Genomic DNA, 20,301 nt, shown 5'->3' on the forward strand with positions numbered 1-20,301 from the left:
TATATGAAAGCTTGATTATTGTGTTTTAGAAATATCAGAAAGGTCTTCCTGAAGGATTCAGAGATAAAAGCTTTGGCAACAACAGCTGATAATGGCGGTAAAATTAAAACAGAGTGCATTGGTGGCCAGATTTGGAGCGTTGCACCCATTTTGGAAGGTTGCACTGTAGGTGAAGATCACAAAGGTAGGGAGGTGTATTGGAGGCCACTGAGATTTGCTAAGCTGAGAGGCAGGGGTGAATGCAAGCAAGATAGCAACTGAAGGTGAAGTAGGTTGACTGCGGCAAAGTTTTGACTCGAAGTTTACAGGATGGGGAAGGAGGAAAAGAAAATGGGCTTTCCAAAGAACATTAATATCATTAAATCTAGAGGTAACATTGGAGTAAATTACGCAAGATGTGACCGTAACTGAGCCAGGAAATGGTACACAAAATAGACAGTCTTGACGACAGCACAGATATACGATGCATTTCTGAAGGCCACTGTGGAGTGCAAGTTGAAGCCAAGATTATGAATAGTCCACTCCAGACTCAATGAGTGGGCAGGGGAAGAAGAAGTGGCCACGGAACAAGATGTTGCCAGGACTGGAGGGCCTGAGCTATAGAGGTTGGGCAGGCTAGCATTTTATTCCTTGCAACACGGTAAGGCTGAGAGATAATTGTGCAGGTGTATAACATAGCGAGGGGAATAAAAAGGGTGGATGAGCAGTCTTTTTCCCCAGGGTTGGGGAATCAAGAACTAGTGGACAACGGTTTAAGGAGAGAGGCGAAAGATTTAATAGGAATCCGAGGGGCAATTTTTTCACGCAGAGGGTGATGGTTATATGGAATGAGCTGCCAGGGGAAGTTGTTAAAGCAGTTACAATATCAACCTTTAAAAGATGTTTGGACCAGTACGTGGTTAGAAAAGGTTTAGAGGGATAGTGCCAAACATGGGCAAATGGGACTACAGATGGGGCAACTTTGTCGACATAAGCGAGTTGGGCCGAAGGGTCTGTATGACTCTATGATCAGCACGCAGATTTGGAATCTGGCTTAAATGAGATCTTCTGGGCAGATCAGAACAAGGAGGATCTAAAGAAATAAAAACTAAGGAAGACATTTCAAGTTGATGATAGAAATTAAACAGTGAAATGTTTTTTGCTCTTGCAAACGTGCTATAATGTGCCCTCAAAGTAGAAGAATGATAAATAATCAAAACAATACAGTAATAATAGAAGTTGGCATCAACCTTTTTTTTCTTTGAGCCAAAGGGAGTCTCCTCAACGCATAGCATTGTAAAGTGAATTTACCACAGCATTAGCCTTTTTGCAAAACTGCCCAGAACCTACTGTGCACAACCAGCTGCCTGTGCCTATCATAGCTATCACTGATCTATGCACAAACTTGGCTTTTCCAGCTTCAGCATGCCAAATACTGGCCTATCCTCAATACCAAGGCCCTGTGCAACATAACATAATTACACAAAGTGTTGAGAACAATACCTATCTATGATTCTCGTGGCTGTTCTGTGAGCTTGACCTGCTCTTACCTGTTGAAGGTTCAAACAAACTTCTGATCTGCCCCAAGGATCTAATCTAATTTAGGCCTTTCTGATTTCAAATCTGCTTGCTCATCATAGAGCTGATCATACAGCACGGAAACAGACCCTTTGGCTCAACTCGCCCATGCCAACCAAGATGCCCTATCCCCTAGTACTGGGTAACTGACATAACTTCACACAACACGGTTGGACTCTGCGAGGAAAGCAATGCTGGATTGTAATTGGGAAATCATTGGCAGATGGGTGTTTGGCATGTCTCCAATGACTCTTGCCAATTTCCACAGATACACCACAGATAGCATTCTATCAGGATGCATCACAGCTTGCTGTGGCAACTGCTCTGCCCAAGACTGAAAGAAATTGCGGACAGTTGTGGATGTAGCCCAATCTATCACACAAACCAGTACTTCCCCCCCATCTACTCCCTCTACACTCCACGCTACAATGGGGAAGCGGCCAATTTATTCCAGGACCAGTTATTCTCTCTTCTCCCCTCTCCTGTTGGGCAAAAGACACGAAAGCCTGAATTCTCAAACCACCAGATTCAAGAACAGCTTCTTCCCATCCATTGTGCAACCCTTGAATGGGCCTCTCCTGTGTTAAGGATGTATTCCCAATTTTCCAACCCATCTTGTTGTGGTCCTTGTACATTTTGATCTTTGTAACTTTATTTTCTGCACTTTGTTTCCAAACATACTAAGCATTTAATCAATAATTGACAACAATAAACAAGAAATGTAAATACTTACCTTTTCACAAATTGGACTGTTATCATTTGCATCAAGGACTTTAACTTCAACAACTGCTCTGGCTACTAAAGTTCCATCAGTAGCTATAATGTTTAAAAGATAATGATCCTTCTTCTCTCTATCCAAAGGCTTCCTGACATAAACTTTCCATTCATTCTGAATATGCTCAATGGCAAACTGTCCCAGAAGATCACCATCTGAAGATTGATTTGAAAATTGTTATTAAAGATCACCGACATACCTTGCTTATCAACAAGAGCACAACAGAGCCACCAATTAATCATCAGCATCTGTTACTAATTTGATCAGATAAAAATGCAAGGAGAAATTTTGAAGCATATTGGAAACATTTGCACAGCATCTGCTGTTGCATAAATTTGTGAGCAATTAATCGAGTTAGGCACCATGAAATTTTCAGAGGTTGTTGTTCCAGCAACTGAGACTAATAAATAAATGTTATTATGAGAATGTTTCTGATGGTCATCCAGCGAATGCTGATGTGAAAGCACAGCTGCATTACCTCATGTCCATGAAGAGATTCATTGGCCACTCCAACTTCATGGGCAAACATACAAACCCACATTCTTTGTAATGATGGTGTGATGTATGAGGAGACACAAGAGTGGCATTGGCTATTAGATCCATTATTCAATTTCACCTTTTGAGCTCAAATACAACAAGGCAATTGTCATCCCATTTCAGCTGCCATAACACCAACTCAGAAAGCAAAGATAGACATAGAGTGCTGGAGTAACTCAGCGGATCTGGCAGCATCTCTGAAGAAAAAGGATTGGTGACGTTTCGGGTCAAGACCCTTCTTCAGACTGAAAGTAGGGGGTAGGGAGGAGGAGGGGGTGGGGAGGAGAAGTTGGAGGTAAGAGATGACCAGGACCAATCAGAAATGGCCTCAGGCAGGGCATTGCCAGGTCCATTGTTGGCTAGGGAAAGTGTGGTCTCAGGAAAAACAACGTGGAGAACTGTGGAACTGGTAAAACGACTAGGAGAAGGAAAGGGGTGAGGAGGGAGGGAGGGGAGTATGAGATGAAGTTATTTAAAATTAGGGAATTCAATGTTCACACCGCTGGGTTTTAAAGCTACCCAAGCAAAATCCTCCAATTTGTGTGAGGCTTCACTTTGGCAATGGAGGAGGCCCAGGACATAAAGGCCAGTCTGGTAATAGGAAAAGGAGTTGAAATGGTTGGCAACTGGTAGATCCCGAAGGCCTAGGAAGACCTGTTGCTGAGTCTACGTTTGGTCTCGCTAAATATATTTTATTTTTCCCTACATATCTTTGGAAAACTTTCAGCAAGGAAAAACATGATATACAAATAAAAAAAGTTAATTATTTCCACTGTCCACAATATTCTTTAGTGTACAGGTGACATTAAATCACTAAATATATATTTAGATGATGGAATTAAAAGTAACCCTAGCAAATTTGCAGATGACACAAAGCTGGATGGCAGTATGAACTGCAAAGAGGATGCTAGGAGATTGCAGGGTGACTTGGACAGGTGGATTGAGTGGCCAGATGCATGGAAGATACAGTATAATGTAGATAAATGTGAGGTTATCCACTTTGGCGGCAAGAACAAGGAGGCAGATTATTATCTGGTGTCAAATTAGGAAAAAGGGAAGTGCAATGAGACCTGGGTGTCCTTGTGCACCAGTCACTGAAAGTAAACATGCAGGTACAGCAGGCAGTGAAGAAGGCTAATGGCATGTTGGCCTTCATAACAAGAGGATTTGAGTTTGAGAGTAAAGAGGTCCTTCTGCAGTTGGACAGGGCTCTGGTGAGACCACATCTGGAGTATTGTGTGCAGTTTTGGTCTCCTAATTTGAGGAAGGGCATCCTTGTTAAGGCAGTGCAGCGTAGGTTCACGAGGTAAATCCCCAGGATGGCGGATCAGTCATATGTGGAAAGATTGGAAATACTGGGCTTATATTCACTGGAGTTTAGAAGGATGAGAGGGGATCTTATAGAAACGTATAAAATTATAAAAGGACTGGACAAGCTAGATGCAGTAAAATTGTTCCCAATGTTGGGCAAGTCCAGAACCAGGGGCCACAGTCTAAGAATAAAGGGGAGGCCATTTAAAACTGAGATGAGAAAAAACTTTTTCACCCAGAGAATTGTGAATTTGTGGAATTCTCTGCCACAGAAGGCAGTGGAGGCCAATTCACTGGATGAATTTAGAAGAGTTAGATAGAGCTCTAGGGGCTAGCGGAATCAAGGGATATGGGGAGAAGGCAGGCATGGGATACGGATTGTGAATGATCAGCCATGATCACAATGAATGGTGGTGCTGGCTCGAATGGCCAAATGGCCTCCTCCTGCATGTAATTTCTATGTTTTCTATGTTAAATTTTGAAAAGATTTATCCTCCCACTTCTACTTTGAAACACAACAGTGTTTATGAGTTTTTTTTAAACTTCATGAGAGTTTTCCCCAAATTTTAGATTGCAACTCAATCACCGTAGAGACAATGGCAAACCAAATTTTGTAACTTTTAACTTTTGCTTGGGATAGTTAGATAGGTAGTTGCCTGGGATTATTTGAAACTGGAGATGTACCATGGCAGAGGATGCTGATAACATTATCTGGTCTCGTGCCTTGCAGATAAGATACAGAGTTAATAACGTAACTACAGACATAATAATACAAATGAACTTTACTTCCCTTTAAAGTCCTTTGTACAAATCAATTACAATGCATTGGTAACACTATTTATACTTTATCTCCGTCTCCTTGCTATTGGAAATGTTGCAATAAGCAAAATTCAATAAGTAATCATAGAGTCTGTCTAATTAAGCTAAACCCTCATTGGGTAAACATTAAAGAGTTCTACAAAATATAAATCTAAAATGTAATTATTTTTACAGATATAAAGTCAAAAATAATTTTGTAAAACAGTATCAACAGATAAGTAAACATGATGTGGTTTGAAATTAGTGAAGGGATTAAATGGGGCCAATGCAGAGTACCTCTGTGACCATCTGTCATTGTATCAATTTGGCAGCAACTTATGGGAACATCTAACACATGGTCCATATTGTCAACTCAAGGGAGTTTCACTGTTTATCTCACATACGTCTCTAAACTCAAACAGTAAGAATAACAAGGGGCAGTGGAATAAGGAATGTGCTGAAGGAGCAATTTGTCCAGGCACAATTAAAGATTGGGTACCATTCATCCTGAAAATTTGGCCAACTGTCAATATTTAAAAACAGACATGTTTTAGAGGACTATTCAAGGTAAAGAGATCTCTAGCATTCTTTTATTTGTCAAAAGTAAAAAAGTAATAAGTTTAAACCAAATATGCAGCACGGTGACGCAGCGGTAGAGTTGCTGCCTTACAGCGAATGCAGCGCCGGAGACTCAGGTTCGATCCTGACTATGGGCGCCATCTGTACGGAGTTTGTACGTTCTCCCCGTGACCTGCGTGGGTTTTCTCCGAGATCTTCGGTTTCCTCCCACACTCCAAAGACGTACAGGTATGTAGGTTAATTGACTGGGTAAATGTAAAAATTGTCCCTAGTGTGTGTAGGATAGTGTTAATGTGCGGGGTTCGCTGGGCGGTGCGGACTCGGTGGGCCGAAGGGCCTATTTCCGCGCTGTAATGACGTTGCTGCTGACAAATACCAAACATAGGCACTGATATTGTTTGTAATTGAGATTGATGACTTGGACATAAATGGGTTCGTTAGTAAGTCTGCAAATGACACCAACATTGCTGGAGCTACAGACAGTGAGGAAGATTGTATAAAGCAGGATATAGATCAGTTATAGAAATTAGTGGAGGGAAGGCTGTTAAGAGGAAGTGCGAGGTGGTGCTTGTTGGTTGTTGGCAAAACTCTTAAAAGCATAAACGTACGAAAGGATGTTGAGGTCCAAGTCTGTAGCTCCCTGAAAGTGGCAAACACAAGTACATAGAGAGGTAAAGAGGGCACAAGGTATGCCCACTTAATTGGTTAGGACATTGAATATAAGATTCAGAAACTCATAATGCAGCACTATTTGACTTTATTTTGGCCGCATTTGTAGTAGTGCGTGCAGTTTGGTTACCCCATTATGGGAAGGATGTAGAGGCTTTGGAGAGGGTGCAGAAGAGGTTTACCAGAATGCTGCCTGGATTGGGGAGATTCAGCAGCAAGGATAGATGGTACTAACTTGGATTGTTTTCTCGAAAACCCCAGAGGTTAAGGGGAGGCCTGATCCTGGTTTTGGGCAAATAAATTTAAATATATGATTTTAGATTTGCCTATCCGATTGCAGCAATTTTCTTCTACGAGAAAGCTGCATTTAGTTTATACATACATTCTTAACACAAGAGTTAGCATCCTTTTTGGAACAATGCAATAAGCAAAATATTCGAGTGTAGTCCTCACCTGTAATGTAACAGGTAACTCGTTTGTTGACTTCCTCAGTATCAGCATCTGTTGTACTCAATATAGCGATCACTCCACCAGGTGGATCATCTTCACTCACTGTCCCCTTGTACACTTCAGCAGTAAAGCGAGGAGGGTTGTCATTCACATCAGTGACAGTGATATCGACTAATGTCGAAGCTGACAACTGTACCTTTTCTCCATGATCGGACGCCACCACTATGAGACTATACTTCTTCTGTTTCTCATGATCTAACTCTTTGAGGGTTGTTATCCAACCTGTTTCGCCATTAATGGTGAAGAGGTCCAGCACATGGTCAAGATCCTGAGGTTGAGCTAAGCTGTAGGTCACCTGGCCATTCACTCCAGAATCCTGGTCTGAAGCTTTTACTTGAATTACAGTGGTTCCTTCAGGCAGATTTTCCACAACAAATGCTTCGTAAGGATTAGAATCAAAAATGGGTTTGTTATCATTCTCATCTTTCACTTGAATGCTTACATCCACGTTAGAAATTACTTCATATTCCTTAAAATTATATTGCACCATGACCGTAATCTGGTACCATTTGGTCGTTTCATGATCAAGAGACTTTTCAGTTTTCAACCTTCCAGTATCGGGTTCTATCGTGAATATTTTATTCATGTTACTTTCAGGGGTATTTCCCTCCACAAGACTGTAAATCAAGGGCTGATCACTGTCTGCTCTGATCAAATCAATCTCAGTTCCAATGCTAATTTCTTCAGAAACAGCGAACGTGTAGAATAGTTCTGGAAATAGCGGAAGAGGAACTTCTGGTAGGAGTATTCTTACATAGACAGGGACAACCGAGTCCAGCTGTGGAATTCCACCATCTCTAGCTCTGACAAAGAAAGTGTAAAAGTTATTTTCTAATCCAACCAGACTTTCCTTGGTGCTGATGACACCGGTAAATGAATTAATTTGGAGGTTTTCTTCAACATTGTCGGAAGCAGCTTCAATGGTGTAGACGATATCTGCATTGCTACCTTCGTCAGCATCGGAAGCTACAATTCTAATGACTGAAGATCCTTTTGAAGCATACGAACCAATGTTTACCTTGTACTCTGCAGCTCGGAACTGAGGTGCATTATCATTTTCGTCAGTGAGTATCACATTGACATTGCAGAAAGCCACTTTTCCTCCACCATCTTTTGCCATAACACTGATAGTGATCACCTTCTCTACTGGATTTTCACGGTCCAATTTCTCAGAGGTGAAAATTTTTCCTCTCTGATCAACAGAAAACTTATCTCTTGCAAAGTCATTCACAATGGAATAACTTATTTGCCCATATGTACCCGAGTCTTTATCGGTTGCTTTTACTTCAATCAAAAGGGTGTCAATTTCCGAATTTTCCGCCAATTCTACTTCGTAGTCACTTTGATCAAAAACTGGATGATGAAAATTAGCAGTCATAATGTTTACCAGAACTTTTGCCGAGCTTCTGAAAACACCATCTGATACACTTACTCCAAGATTATAAACTGCCTCCAGATTTTGCTTGGGTAAGATTGCAATAGTAATAATGCCCAACTTGCTATCTATTGCAAAATTTGTATGATCGTTGCCAGACACAATCGAGTATCGGAGTTTCTCCACATCAGAAGCATCTGCATCAGAGGCTTGCACTAGCGTCACGAAATGCCCCCGGCTTATGGGCTCACTTATTGATGCTTGGTACAGCAGTTCATTGAACAGTGGTGGGTTGTCATTCAAATCAGTGACGTGCAGAGTCACAATAATGTCACTACTAAGTTGGGGCTTTCCATTATCCAAGGCTCTGACAAGGAGATCATACTGTTGAATATGTTCATAATCCAGCATCCGTGCTGTTAATATGAGACCACTGGAGCTATCAATGTGAAAATATTCCGAGCTTTTGGTGTCATCTTCTACTAATTGGTAGTAAAGGACTTTATTTATTCCAGAATCTGAATCTGTAGCACTGACCTGAACCACTGGCGTGCCCACCACCGAGGCCTCAGACAGAGTGGCAGTATATTTTCTCTCTGCAAACACTGGCGGATTATCATTGACATCTTCCACCACAATGTCGACAAACACCTCAGAGTGAGAGCCCGTCAGTGAGTCCATTGCTCGTATAGTCAACTTGTAAGCTGGATGTGTTTCAAAGTCTAATGTGCTAATTACATTTATGACTCCAGTGTTGAAGTTGATTGTGAACTGATTGAAAGGATCTCCATCTGTGATACTGTAAATTACCCGGGGGCCTTCTGGACTATTAGCCTGAACATGTACAACCGGGGTGTGCAGCTGAATATTTTCAGGTATCTCAATACTGTAGAATGGTTTTTCAAATACAGGCATGGCTTTGTTTATAACGGTGATGATCACTTCAACTTCTGCAGAAAGTGATACCTCCCCTCCATCCTTCACAACAGCAACAATAACATGCTCCATATTTGAGAGGTCGGGTTCAAAATTCTTCTTTAGGGATATTTCCCCCGATGGTCCTATCTGGAAATGCTCATGGTGTTCTTTGAGATAATAGTAAACTTCTCCATTCTTACCAATATCCTTATCTATAGCGGTGACCTGGCGAACAACATGGCCTATTTCAGCATCAACTTGGACAATCGCATAATAAGGCAGGTTGACAAAAATTGGAGCATTGTCATTAATGTCTTCAACGGTAACCTTTACAACCACATGAGCCACTCTTGATGGTTTCTTTTCTTCGCTAACTTCAACCACTACATCAAACACTTCCTGCACTTCACGATCAAACGGAATTCCCGTAGTTGCCAGAACACCCGATGTGTGACTTATTTTTAACTTTCTATCAGGATTAAGGATGTGGTAAAATAATGGCTCATTCATTTCATTGCCCATTGTCGTAATAATGGCTATGGTTTTAATCTCTGTGGAGTTTTCCTTGACGACAGCAAAATACGAACTTTGTGTGAACCTCAGGTGGCTTTCTTTGCTTTCTTTTATATTTATTCGAACCGACGTTGTGCTTGAAAACCTGCCATCACTAACTCTGACTGTAAGTTCATATCGGCTTCTCAAATGGGTAGTGTTCTGCACTGAAATAAGTGCTGTCTTTACACCTATGGAAAACTTCTCACCTATGTTACCATCAATTATGGAGTATATTAGATCCGCGTTTGAATTAGAATCTGCATCCGTGGCATTTACGACAGTCACTTTCACACCTTTATATGTTGGCACAAGAAGAGAGACATCATACAAATCTTGCACGAAGACTGGGGGACAATCGTTTACATCGATCACATGAATGGTAACGTTTCCGGCATGTTCTGCAAACAACCGTGGGCTTCCACTGTCGTGCACTTGCACGGTGAAATGAAAAATATTAGTCTGCTCATAGTCTAGCTTCAGCACTGCACGAATGGCACCCGTGCTGGAATCAATGGCAAAATATTTCTGGGCAGATGGCTCAGCAATGTGATAAACCAGAAGAGCATTGGATCCTGCATCAACATCTGTGGCTTGAATTACCAGTGGAGTACTTTGGTTATTCAGAACAACACTGTTGATGTGGGCAGACTCACTAATGATTCCAACATACTCTGACTGAATGAAGACTGGCATGTTGTCATTTTCATCTTGCAGCTGTATCAAAACTGTGACATTAGTCGATAACCCGGCCATATTTGTAGCTTGAACAATGAGTCGGTAGAAAGCCAGTCCTTCATTGTCAAGTGCCTTCTGAGTAATGATGACTCCTGAGTTAGGGTTGATGTTGAATGCGCCATCTGTATTTCCATCTTTTATTTCATAAATAATAGATGACTGACTGGATGCAGTTATCAGGATAACAAAACTACCAATGGTGGCCCCTTCACTTATTTCTCCATGGTACTCTTTCACTGCAAACATGGGTGCTGCATTATCAGAAACAGTCACCAAGATGCGGACAATGGTAATGGCACTCATTGGAACATTTCCTCCATCAGTTGCTTTGACTATAAGTTCATACTGCACCCGTGTACTTCGATCCAGACCTTTAGCAACCGTGATCGTTCCCAGAACTGGATCGATGGCAAAGCTGTTACCAGCATTTCCTGTAAAAAGCAAATAAAGATTAATATGTAATGAAAACAAAGGTATAGAATAATAAAGACATATTAACATTAATTCAATAGGGTAGTAGTTTGTGCTGGGGAATGAATGGCAAATTCAGCAAAGCCTAAGTACTCAGAGCAGGATCATTTATTGTTCGAAATTCATCCTCGTCAGTAGTGTTACATTCATCACACAGTAGTTTTAGCACACTAACACAGAGTGCTCTGCTTCTGAAAATCATGCTGTTGCCTCAGCTGGAAGAAAATTCAGAACAGTGGAATATACTGCCGCTATTCTACAGCATGGTTAGTGTTACCAATTGGGGATGAGTTTCCAGATGCTGATGACTTATTGACTCAGATGTCAAGGTATCCAAGTGGCTAATTTCCTGTGTCAGTTGAAGAGACAACACAGTTTTCTATTCCCTATGCACCCACCTCAATTGCTCTGAATACTGAGGCTGCCCTGGCAGACAATGTGGGAGAGAATGAGTGGCGGTGTGTGAATTTCTCCCACAGCACGCAATAAATGTAATTAACAGAAATTAAAAATCATCCCAAGGGAATCTTCTAACAGTTTTAAGAATGTTGCGAGAAGAAACCGATAGCAGCAGAAATAACATTTACTGTCCTCACTTAAAATGGGGTTTTGCAGAGGGCCAAAAACATATACGTTAGATACTCAACGGCCATTTCCAGACATGCAACTTAGATGCCGATGCCAAATACTTAACTAGTTCAAGAAATAAGCAGCCACATGCTACTTTTCACAATGGACTGATCGGCAACCTTTTCATGATTGCAAATGAACACTGCACAATCCAATTTCCAAGGCCATGATTTCTTTAGACTTTAGAGATACAGCGTGGAAGTAGGCCTTTCAGCCCACTGTGACCACGCTGACCAGCGACCATTGTCAATTCTATAAAAGGGCGTTTTTAAAGGCTTTTGAAGGCCATCAAATGTGGCAGACAAGCCAAGATGTTCAATCTAGTGATAGCTCACAACTTTACAGTTGATAGACTCTTCTTAAAAGAAAAAAAAATAATTTTCACTCTGGACAATTACTTTGAATTCATATTTTTTCATTTTATACTGTAAAAGATAAAGAATGAATTGCAAAAGAATTTCTCACTTAATATTAAACTACTTGATTGACATTTGCACTTAATAACTTCTGGCCTTTCACAAAAATCAAAATTCATGCAGAAATTGCAATCTAAGACACTCCAGGCATGCAAGGAATGTGTTTACAGTTATGCTGAATGCAACATTCCCCATATTTTCCCACCCCCACTGTCGCTGTCTCTTGTGTAGAATACAGTGCTGGGAAATTAGAGAAAATGCTTCTATAGGTTAAACATGTGTCAATGAGATACATCATGAAACAATCTCATTATTTATACAGCTCTCGGCTTTCTTTTCCTAATGGAAACAAGCCTAAACTTCCCACACAAAATCAACAAGTTACAAGGAAATACCCATCAGGGATCACAGCGCACTAGTGAAATCTAAACACGAATATTCTTCTAGTATCCTGATGCAGACATGGGAAGGATGAGGCATATCATGGAGAAGGGGGATGGCGGTTGAACGACGAGGCAATGGAGTGGAATGTCTGCCCTACACTCGACCGAAAATGTAAACAAAAAAATCTTTGTATATTTTGTTTCCATTCAAACCTCATATGTTCCTTGCACTCATGCTTAAAGTTTGACTTTTTCCAAATTTGCACATTTCTTCCCTACCGGTTTAGCCTTTCCTTCTAGTCTTTACTGAGCAGTTAACAGAATATTCACACCCACTAAATTCCTTTATCTATCATTTATTTTCTATTTCATTCTGCAGATGTGCCAAAGTTCTTATTCTTTTGGTTTAGCATCAAAAATATTAGTCCTTTCCTTTTGATAATGCCAACTGAAACCAATACGCAGCAAAAAACTGAGTATTAAACTCAGTGGGTCAGGCAGTATCTGTGGGAATGGTCAGATGTCTTAGTCAAGTCTTTAGTTTGGGAATACAGCGTGGAAACAGGTCCTTTGGCCCACCGAGTCCATGTCGGCCAATAATCACCCGTACACTAATTTTATCCTACACATTAGAGACAATTTACAAAAGCCAATTAACCTATAAACCTGCACATATTTGGAATCTGGAAGAAAACCTGAGCACCCGGCGAAAACCCATGTGATCACAAAGGGAAGGTGTAAACTCCTTATAGACAAGACACAAGGTTAGGATCGAACCCGGGTCTCTGGCGCTGTAAGGCAGCAACCGCCACACCACTGTGTCAACATTTCAGGTCAGGGCCCTTCAATCTGAAGAAGGGTCCTGACCTAAAATGTCACTTGTGCATTCCCTGCACAGATGTTGCCTCACCCACTGAATTCCTCCAGCAACTTCTTTTTTTGCTCAAGATTGAAGCATCTGCAGTTTACTATAAAACCAACATTCCTGATATTACTCAATTATCAGTAAATTGAAGTCTCAAACTAGGAAAAATAATTACCCGACTCAATTGTGTATGTAATTTCTGCATTCTGTCCCTTATCTTTGTCCAATGCCATAACCTGAAGCACTGCCGAGTCAACTGCAGCCGATTCAAAGACACGACCAGTATAAGAAGAACTGGTAAACCATGGTGCATGGTCATTGGTGTCTTCAACATTAATAATGACTCTCACATAATTGCGCTTGACGGGAACATCTTGATCTCGAACCTAGAAGAAAAATAGAAAAATAAATCTGTGAATAACTGTTCTAGTACCAAAACAACCACTTGGCCATCTCTTAACTCTTATTCTTAATATTAAGTAATAATAAGATATGGTCAGATGCTTCTATCCAGCAGTAGATACAGAAGCTTAAAGGATCACACCACCAGACTCAGGAACAACTGCTTCTCCTCTGATATCAGGCTTCTGAACAGTGCTTTTATAGGTAGAGTGTGAGCACTCTACCCCATTCACCTTTATCCCATTAAGAACATTGGACTGATTCATTACAATGCTGAGAAATATATTGTATCTATACCTTCTCCTTTGCTCTATCTATTGTACTTGAGTTTGACTTGAATGTATTTATGTATGGTAGATTTGATATGTTTGAAGAGCATGCAAAACAAGGCTTTTCATGATACATGTGACAATAACAACCCTAAACCTAAATATGTACACACAAAAAGATGACGGAGGGAAACATATTAAAAATTGAGGGGTTATGCAAGTTCTGTATGCTGCATCATGACAGGAAAGGAAATTACGGGTCATGGTTGGGGGTTCAGAGATCCAAATAACACTCATAATGTGCAATTTTATTTATTGGGGAAAAAAAGAAAATTAGAATGTGACAGAAAAGGGAAGCGGGCGATTGGAAGAAACAGGTAGAAATTAGTGCTGTGACAACGGCAAGCAAACTTACAATTAGTTAGATATATTATGAATTATCTATGAAGAGGTTTATGCAACATAGGTTGGTGCTTACAGATTCTGCATAGGCACCTAAAATAACATGCTTCTGTTTTGCAGTCCCTCGTGATCGAGGATAACTTCCTTCCACTAGTGCTTGTTCTGCAGGGATTGATGAGTTCAGACTATTCCAGACAGGACTCGGTAGAATAGTTGGTTTGTGAGTTCTGAGCTCTTTCTGCCAAATATACAGTGTTTCTGGATACAGTGATTTCTAGGAGTCAGTGGCAATGCTGCATAACCCCCAAGGAAGATTTGATCATATCCTTAAGTGTATACATACTACCTTGATTTTACATGTTCTGACAATATGTAATTTAATTTACTATGCATCAGTAATTATAATATACCGCCCCCAATCCTAAGAAAGCAAGATGAATCATCAGCTGCATGCAAGATACACCATGTGAGTGCAATCAGTCCACTGTGAGCACACATTACTGAAGAATATTGATGAGGACTCACACCAATTTCACATTCGTAGGCCAAATATGCTGACTACTGTCATTAGGCTGTAGCAATTCTGTTAAAAAGGCTACTTGAGCAACAGCTTACTCAGGAACAAACATTTCTACAGCTGCGGATTATTTGGAAAGTAATTAGAACGAAATGGGCTAATACTTAAATGCACTGGTGACTGGCAGTAGAACTGGCTGACAGCACCATGGACTACTGTTCAATGTCAGTGCCTCTGTTGTAGAAACTTCACAAACACTCACAGATCAAAGACGCCGAACAAACATTGCATCTGAACGTCATCAAGTAGCACATTTGGAAAACTGTTACAGGTAACCGCGATGTTGCAGCGACAGAACCATAAATCTGGAGTGCACAATGAGAGAAATGGGTTCCAGACATGGAAAAATATTCCAGTCTCCAGTATTGTGATCCTTAGCCTAATGAGAACCAAAACCCATCTGTCAACCTGATGCTTACAGTCAAACATAATTGATGGAAGATGAAAAAGTTGCAATGTACATTCTAGTAAAATTATTACAAAGCACCGACTGCCATGAAAACTAAAGTACACCCAGAACACATTTTCACTCAAAAGTATCAAACTCACCATGATAGTAAGTACGTGCTGATGTTTTGTCTCATGGTCCAGTCTTTCTGCTGTAAAGAGAACACCAGTTCCAGGATCCAGCCTGAACCTTTTTAGACTGATTGGATCAGTGCTGGTTTGAAGAGTATAAATCAACTTATTCTTCTCATCCTTATCTGTGGCACTAACTTGCAGAATTACTGTTTCAGGAAGTGTGTCTTCTGGGATACTAACTTCATATTCTGGTTTTGAAAACTCAGGTCGATGGTCATTTGTATCAATTACTTTAATATAGACCTGAAATCAAATAGAATTTGATCATTCCACGTCCACTATATCTCTTTAATGTATCAATAACTCATAGTACAACACCAGTTCCATTATTCAATACTATACCACTAATCGCTTTGTTTGTGACGCAGCAAGATTACATAGCTATTTTATATTGAAAATAGATCATTGACACTTGGGTTTGTTTTTATATTTTACAAAACTCTAACAGGCTGAATTATGTTTTAAAATTTCCAGATCAGAACAGCATGTTGAAGTAAAATAAATCTTCTTTTGAAAGCCCACAAATGAAAGCCTAAATGGCATATTACCAGATTACCATAACAAAAATCAGCTTCATATGTTTTCCACTTCCCTTGAGAATATTTATGAACAAATGTAATGTTTTAAATAATCAAAACTATTAACAGGTTGTGCAACCTGTTAACAGATTAATCAAGGGGATTAACAGATTAATCAAGGGGAATCCAAAATATTGCTCTGCAGAAACTCCTTCATTTCAACTGATGACCCTCAAGTGCTTCATGAATGTTAGTTAATTTTAGAGACAGCTTGCTTGCCTTTGCTATTGTTCCACTGACTCCTACTTTCAAGGGCAGATGTGCTGCTCACTGTAGCTTACTTCATAAATAAAGCTTGCTAATCCACCCACTGAAAGGAACAAATATTACATCCGTCTAAAAATTGGAATAATGTTAAATATGACCCATTGTCAATGTGAATTGTGAATGGATTCATTTATTAAGTGTACAAGTAATGCTTACTTTTGCTGACTGGACAGCAAACTTTCTACATTCCTTATGGATAACATGGCATGGCAATAAATCGAGTAGAAAATCTCAAAACATGACTGCATGAGAGAGTGCCGAGACCTTGAGTATCACAGGCAAAGAAATAAAGGAACACTATATTATAATATAGGGCCATGGGAGGATATAGGGATAGGCAGTGGGGGTAGTGAGCCGAAAGATGCAACATCACTGAAGGAGGATTCCTATAAATTGAGCAACAGAGAATACAATTGCAATGTGTAGAAATCTACCTCAGTGAACACATTTTTTGCAGTCTCTCTTTTATATGAAAAAGGTTTCCCTAAGAGAGAGCTTTTGAAGAGATAGTTTCAGAAATCTTGACCCTTAACATGAGAAGGTGGTTCTGATTAAAAAATACCTTGAGCAATTAACTATTCGGGAAATCACATCCCTCAAGATTTTTTGTCTGAGTTCCATTCTTCGCAATTTCTACTCAACTGTGATTCTATTATTTGCATCTTATGCTGCATTTCCAGTAATTTTACTGACTACTTTAGTGCACATTTTCCCAAAGTATTAAAATTAGATTTTCAACCCCAAATTTAAATCTTTGTACAACTTCATTACTTATTCTTTTGGGGGCCACTACCAGACCACAATCCTTCCTTTAGTTTAGTTTAGAGATACAGTGTGGAAACAGGCCCTTCGGCCCACCGAGGCCACGCTGACCAGCAATCCCCATACATTAGCACCATCTAACACACTAGGGTCAATTAGCAATCTTTACTGAAGCCAATTAACCTACAAACCTGTACATCTTCTGTTTGGAGTGTGGGAGGAAACCGGAGTACCCAGGGGAAACCCACACGGTTGAGAACGTATAAACTCTATACAGGCAATACCGATGGTCGAACTTTCTAAATTCCTTATGGAATCGAACTCTGGAACCTGACGTTGTAAGGCACCAACTCTACCGCTGCAGCTGTGTGCCGCCTGATTCATATATAAATACAAAAAATGCTGGAAACATTCTGCAGATCAGGCAACATCCATGGAGAGAAAAACAGAGTTAATATCAAGCATTTATCCCCTTATCATGTATTTGTACACTGTGGAAGGCTCAACTGTAATCATGTATAGTCTTTCTGCTGACTGGCTAGCAGACAACAAAAAGCTTTTCACTGTACCTGGGTAAAGGTGACAATAAACTAAACTAAACTAAACCATTCGGAATGTTAATCCTCTTTCCCTTTCTGTTGCATTGCCCAATCTGCTGTGTGCTTCGATCATTTTTTAAAATTTTATTTCAGATTTTTAGCATTTGCAGGTTTTTCTTTTTGCTTTTCATTCTTCCTGCTGTGGTCTCTTGTTCACATTGTTGCCTGATGACAATTTCACAGGTATACGTCTACTCACCAAACTCCGAGTGTTATCATTACCAGACCCTCAAAACCTACCTTTTAAACCCAAAATGTCTTGCTTTTGTAAGTCTCAAATGTAGTTTCTGCCCTCCATTGAGTTTTCTTGCTATTAAAGATCTTTCATAAAAGTAAACTACTGTAATCAGTGCGAGGTGCACGTCTTTCAATTTCAAGTCATTTTCATGAATGGTTCATTAATATCCCTGCCATAGTTTCATCCGTAACTCAATCAAAAATGTGTGACAATTCTCCATTTCCTTTTAATATTCTGCTGAAATCGAGGAAGAAGATTAGAGAACATCTAGGGAAATTCTTCATTGCTAGTTACATATTACAACAGAACCATAGAACAGTGCAGCACAAGGTCACACCCATTGGCCCACAATGTCTGTGCGAAACCACTCTCGTTTCAAAAGCCCATTCTTGACCCAATGCTTCACTAGTCCTTTCCTTTTCTTCCGTGCCCTCCCAAGGGTCTTGCTATGCTATAAAATGTTCTATCACATTTGTGAATCGGACATCGGACTGTTCAAAAGCCTTCCTGAAAAGCTTGCGCAGTGATGTCCACCAAGTGCATTTATAGAAACACAGTAAGATAACGTATTAAATCACAGCATCGTCTTTTGAAGTGTGCAGATTGCTCACTGCTTTCCTAATGCTTCTTTGCTGTAGGAACCTATTGGAAATCTTGCAAAAATAAACAAATTCTCAAAACAATTATGAATTAGTGCAATCAGGGAAAAATAATTGTCCACCGTACAGGTCTGAATTTCTTGTAAATTTGCTTATTTGACTCTTACGATGGATCTTAAGAATCAGCTTACTGGTAGAACTGAAATTGAATTCTAGTGCTGCAGAAATTTCACATCATAAGTAATATTTCTTTTTTTTTATCCTTGATATTATATTTGCCGTTATTTTGTAGGTATTTTCAAGTTCTCATTTGAAAAATTATGCGGCAAAAGATTTGGGAAAGAATGAATGAAATTAGACTTTTTAAAAAAAATTAGATTGCCAATATGCACCTTGCAAAGCTCCCTTGCAAAAGAAACAATCACATGGAACTCAGTAACGAGACGAAACCCACACATCTGATTTTACTGTACAAAACAATTATAGCTATGATGTCAACGGAAAAAAAAAATCATAGACACAGAATGCTGGAGTACCTCAGCGGGACAGGCAGCATCTCTGGATAGAAGGAATGGGTAACGTTTCAGGTAGAGACCCTTCTTGGTATCTCAGCCTGAAGAAGGGTCTTGACCCGAAATGTCACCCATTCCATCTATCCAGAGATGCTGCCTGTCCCGCTGAGTTACTCCAGCATTTTGTGTCAATCTTCGGTGTAAACCAGCATCTGTAGTTCCTTCCTAAAAACAAATCATACTTGGATCATTCAAAATTACAAAAGCAGCAGTCTGATATGAATAGAGAAGCTATTGATAATATTCAAACTGCATGACACAAATTCATATCTTACATAGAAAAATGCAGCTAATCTTACAACAGAAAGTAATTCAATGATTAAGATGTTATATGGCAATATATTAACATCTACAAAATAAAATTCCTGTCCCAAATGAGACAAAGCAAATGTTCTTTCAAGAATCCAAATCCTTTAACAGTAATTCAATTACCTGAGTGCTAATGGACATTGTCCCATCTGTTGCCTCCACTGTCAAATTGTAATTTGATTTCTGTTCGGCATCAAGTGGTCTGGCAACGATAATGGTTCCACTACCTTTGTCCACATCAAATCGGCTGTCATAATTGCCACCTGAGTTTTGGAAATTGAAAAGGCAGATATATAAAATGCTGATTTTGCTCAACTTTCAGATGAAAAGTAAATGAAAAAAATAGTGATCTCATTTCACTGAATAAGTAAAAGGCAAATCTCATCAAATGTAACAGTTGCAGAAAAATGAAACTGACACAAAAGAAATCCCACCCCACCATTCTTCCCCAATATTTTTGTTGATATGATTTTTGTTCTTTTTGTTTAATAAATGGGAGGTTGCATGATTTGACGAGTGCTGTTTATGTGCCAGAACTACACTCACTACAATAAAAAGGAAATGTTTCTTAAGGTAGTGTGACATCACACTGAAGGACAAAAGTGGATTTTTTTCTTAGTTGGTGTGCAATTGGAGTGGGAAAGGGGATTGTGCCTGGATTCAGAGAGTGACACAAGTTCCTGGAACTGGAAATGTTACTGTTATCTATAAACATAGTATTTAGCATTCTGATTCTTTCAATAACTATTGCAGGTTATTTCAGATCACTTGATCCATCCAAAAATTGACTTCATTCATTAAAATATTTACATACACAGTGCCCTCCATAATGTTTGGGACAAAGACCCATCATTTATTTATTTGCCTCTGTACTCTACAATTTGAGATTTGTAATAAGAAAAAAAATCACATGTGGTTAAAATGCACATTGTCAGATTTTAATAAAGGCAATTTTTATATATTTTGGTTTCCCCCATGCAGAAATTACAGCAGTGTTTATACACAGTCGTCGTCTCCCCCCCTCCCCCCCTCCCCCCCCTCCCTTGAAGTCTGCGATTCAT

The 20,301-nt window shown here is 39.8% G+C and overlaps 1 protein-coding gene across 8 annotated transcripts in view; it reads right to left on the reverse strand.

The window, feature by feature from the left end:
* fat1a (FAT atypical cadherin 1a) overlaps nt 1–20,301 on the reverse strand; it is a 185,649-nt gene that overhangs the window by 45,677 nt on the left and 119,671 nt on the right. For all 8 annotated transcript variants that reach the window (XM_078397687.1, XM_078397679.1, XM_078397661.1 and 5 more), the window contains 5 exons: nt 19,364–19,503; nt 15,284–15,559; nt 13,260–13,470; nt 6,680–10,750; nt 2,291–2,487 (listed from right to left, as the gene is read on the reverse strand). In XM_078397687.1, the coding sequence (XP_078253813.1) occupies nt 2,291–2,487; nt 6,680–10,750; nt 13,260–13,470; nt 15,284–15,559; nt 19,364–19,503 (4,895 nt within the window). The remainder of the gene's footprint in view (nt 1–2,290; nt 2,488–6,679; nt 10,751–13,259; nt 13,471–15,283; nt 15,560–19,363; nt 19,504–20,301) is intronic.

The sequence above is a fragment of the Rhinoraja longicauda genome, chromosome 1 (genome assembly GCF_053455715.1).
Source record: "Rhinoraja longicauda isolate Sanriku21f chromosome 1, sRhiLon1.1, whole genome shotgun sequence".
NCBI lineage: Eukaryota > Metazoa > Chordata > Chondrichthyes > Rajiformes > Arhynchobatidae > Rhinoraja > Rhinoraja longicauda.